Source organism: Toxorhynchites rutilus, unplaced genomic scaffold (assembly GCF_029784135.1).
Source record: "Toxorhynchites rutilus septentrionalis strain SRP unplaced genomic scaffold, ASM2978413v1 HiC_scaffold_517, whole genome shotgun sequence".
Classification (NCBI taxonomy): Eukaryota; Metazoa; Arthropoda; class Insecta; order Diptera; family Culicidae; genus Toxorhynchites; species Toxorhynchites rutilus.
The window spans coordinates 1-2,500 of NW_026600113.1; the positions used below are offsets into that span (position 1 = coordinate 1).

Below are 2,500 nucleotides of genomic sequence, written 5' to 3' on the forward strand. Positions count from 1 at the left end.
CCTACACTGTGGCAACAACAGACGACAACTGTATCCTGTTCTGGGGCACAAGGTTAGGTATACCTGAAGCAGATATCAATGCATCAACTGTAGCTCAACTGGATAATGAGGCTAACAGAAGGGTAGGTTGACAGCTCCATTTGGCTGATCATGACTTCAACGAACGATTATTTCAGACGTCCGAAATGACCTCGATCGGAAACAGCACAGCGGCCTTCACAAATTTCTTGACATCCGTCTACAAATATGAGACCATTTTAGATCCGATTGATATTTTAGCGTAGGTTACAGTGATTTCAAGGTACAGAAAACCGCAAAACCAAAATGATTCTATTTTCAGACTGTACTCTTCGAAAGATCAACAAGAGAAGGGAAGTTACTTGAAGCTGGCCGACATAAAGCCCCTTCTTCACAGTGTTTTAGTTACCGTGGACACCACCTGTCCCCTGATATGAATTAAAGACAAGTCGATTTTAATTTGAAATAATATTTGTATGAAGTCTGTGTTTGATTTTTGTTAATAAATATTTACAGCTAATATTGGAGATGAATTGACTGATAAGTTAAAGTCTGACACAATAAACCTAAAATCTTCCAATTACAGATCATCATTGGGTTTCTTGTTTCGCTGCCGTCTCTTGGATTTAATTTTACTAAGCACTTCGTATGCCTGCTGGATTTCCATGAATTTCTCTTGAGCTGCTCTCCGCTGACTCTCTTCTTTAACCTTATCGGGATGATTTTCACGGGACAGTTTCCTCCAAACGGATGTAATCTCCGTTTGGGAAGCTGTTGGGCTAACCCCCAATATCTTGTATGCATTCTGTTCCCCGTCGACATCCATCGAATCAATTATCTGCTTCCAAACCTCTGCCCATCCATTATGGCGCGCAAAGTGGATCGTATCCGAGACGGTCTGCTTCAAATCCGTCCACCAGGGAGATTTGATGAAGTTGTGGATAGCTTCGTGTACTGGTACTTCGTCACCCTCCGAGTCGGTGATTGTTCCGTTGAAATACAAGAAACATCCCCAAAGGGATAGGTAGAGCAGAACACACGGAACAAGAATTGCCGCTCGCCTGAAACATTGAAAAAGCATGAGACCGATTCACTTGATTGTTACGCCGAAATGTACTTACCGAAGTGGTTTCTTACGTTTGGGAACATCCAAATCCCATTCTTTGGAGAAATTGTCGAAAGCAAACGCTGAACAAAACGCCAATGTCGTGAACCAGTAAGCCTCATCCAGCACAAAGTATCGGATTGGATATGAAATGTAAGCTCCAACCAGACTGTGCCAGAACACGCCCTTTTCGCGACCCATGTTACCAACCGTCCACACACCTGAGATTTCGAATAATGTATTATTACTTAAAATTAAAACTCTTGAAATAAACCTACCAATGGCAACTCCCAGCGGAATGGACCAATGCAGGAAGCTCCAATCAACCCCGGCGAACACCTCCTGGGGAATCGCAATCATCATAACCTGCCCAAACAGGTACCCAACCATGATTGCCAGCACAAATCTAGAAGTCGAAAAGGGTGGCTTTCGGTGGACGCGTATCCTCTCACGGAACTCCTCGACGAAGCGGGGATCTTCGTTGGCGTCTCGCACCATCGCCGGTATCCGGTGTACCTCCGACAGCCATCCGATCCCGAAGTATCCACCGAGTGTACACCACCAAATGAAAGCCCGACGATCTTGGTGCAGATAGAGATGATGTAGTCCGAAAAATCCTCCGAATAGCCAGAGAACGTACGCTACTAGCACGGATTTTTGCTTGGGACGTTCTCGCGCGGGTTGGTCAACCGGCGGTTCACCGAACAGTTGATTCAATTTCTCCTCCTTACTTTTGCGCCTTGGACTTTTGTCTTTGGACGTCTTGGGAGCAGAACCCTTTACGCCGTTGGAAGATTTCCTAGCGGAAGTTGATACCGCTGATGGGGATATCTTTTCTCCCATGTTGTAAGCTGTAAAATATTTATGATATAATGTTAATACTACATACATTGAGCATCATATGACTTTGCGCAACTAAGTTTCCGCTGTTTATCAATAGATGCTTCTAGCATTACATGGTGTCCAAAATGAACCAAACCTGGTCATGCAATCGATTTGACACATAATCTTTTGGTTGTGTGTCAAAAAATCGTCATTTGAGGGAAGTTTTTATGTTTTGTTCTTTCATTCGAAGAAAACGGCTGCTGAGCACAAAAACGTTTACGGAGATGTTGATCTAGGTGAAACAACGTACTGTGATCGGTTCCATCGCTCCACAGATGATGATCCCGATGTGACGATTGTCAGCGGGAAAGGAGACCAAAAATCTTTACGAAGTCGATGGATTAGAGGCATTCAGATCCGTGTCGAGCGCAAGAAGATCTATAGCATTAGGAGTTACCCGCCAATTCATTTTCGAACGATTGCATATGTTGGGGATGATTCAAAGGCAAAGAACGTGGGTTCCGCTAGACTTCAGAGGAAGGGTTTTCCTTC

General features: G+C 44.2%; 1 protein-coding gene across 1 annotated transcript in view; it reads right to left on the reverse strand.

The window, feature by feature from the left end:
- Positions 1–475: 475 nt before the first annotated feature.
- Positions 476–2,500, reverse strand: part of LOC129782217 (dnaJ homolog subfamily C member 22-like) — a 6,846-nt gene continuing 4,821 nt past the window's right edge. The window contains exons 2-4 of the mRNA XM_055789584.1: positions 1,402–1,974; positions 1,140–1,344; positions 476–1,079 (exon numbers count right to left, since the gene is read on the reverse strand). Coding sequence (XP_055645559.1) covers positions 599–1,079; positions 1,140–1,344; positions 1,402–1,966 — 1,251 coding nt within the window. The 5' untranslated portion in view covers positions 1,967–1,974 and the 3' untranslated portion in view covers positions 476–598. The remainder of the gene's footprint in view (positions 1,080–1,139; positions 1,345–1,401; positions 1,975–2,500) is intronic.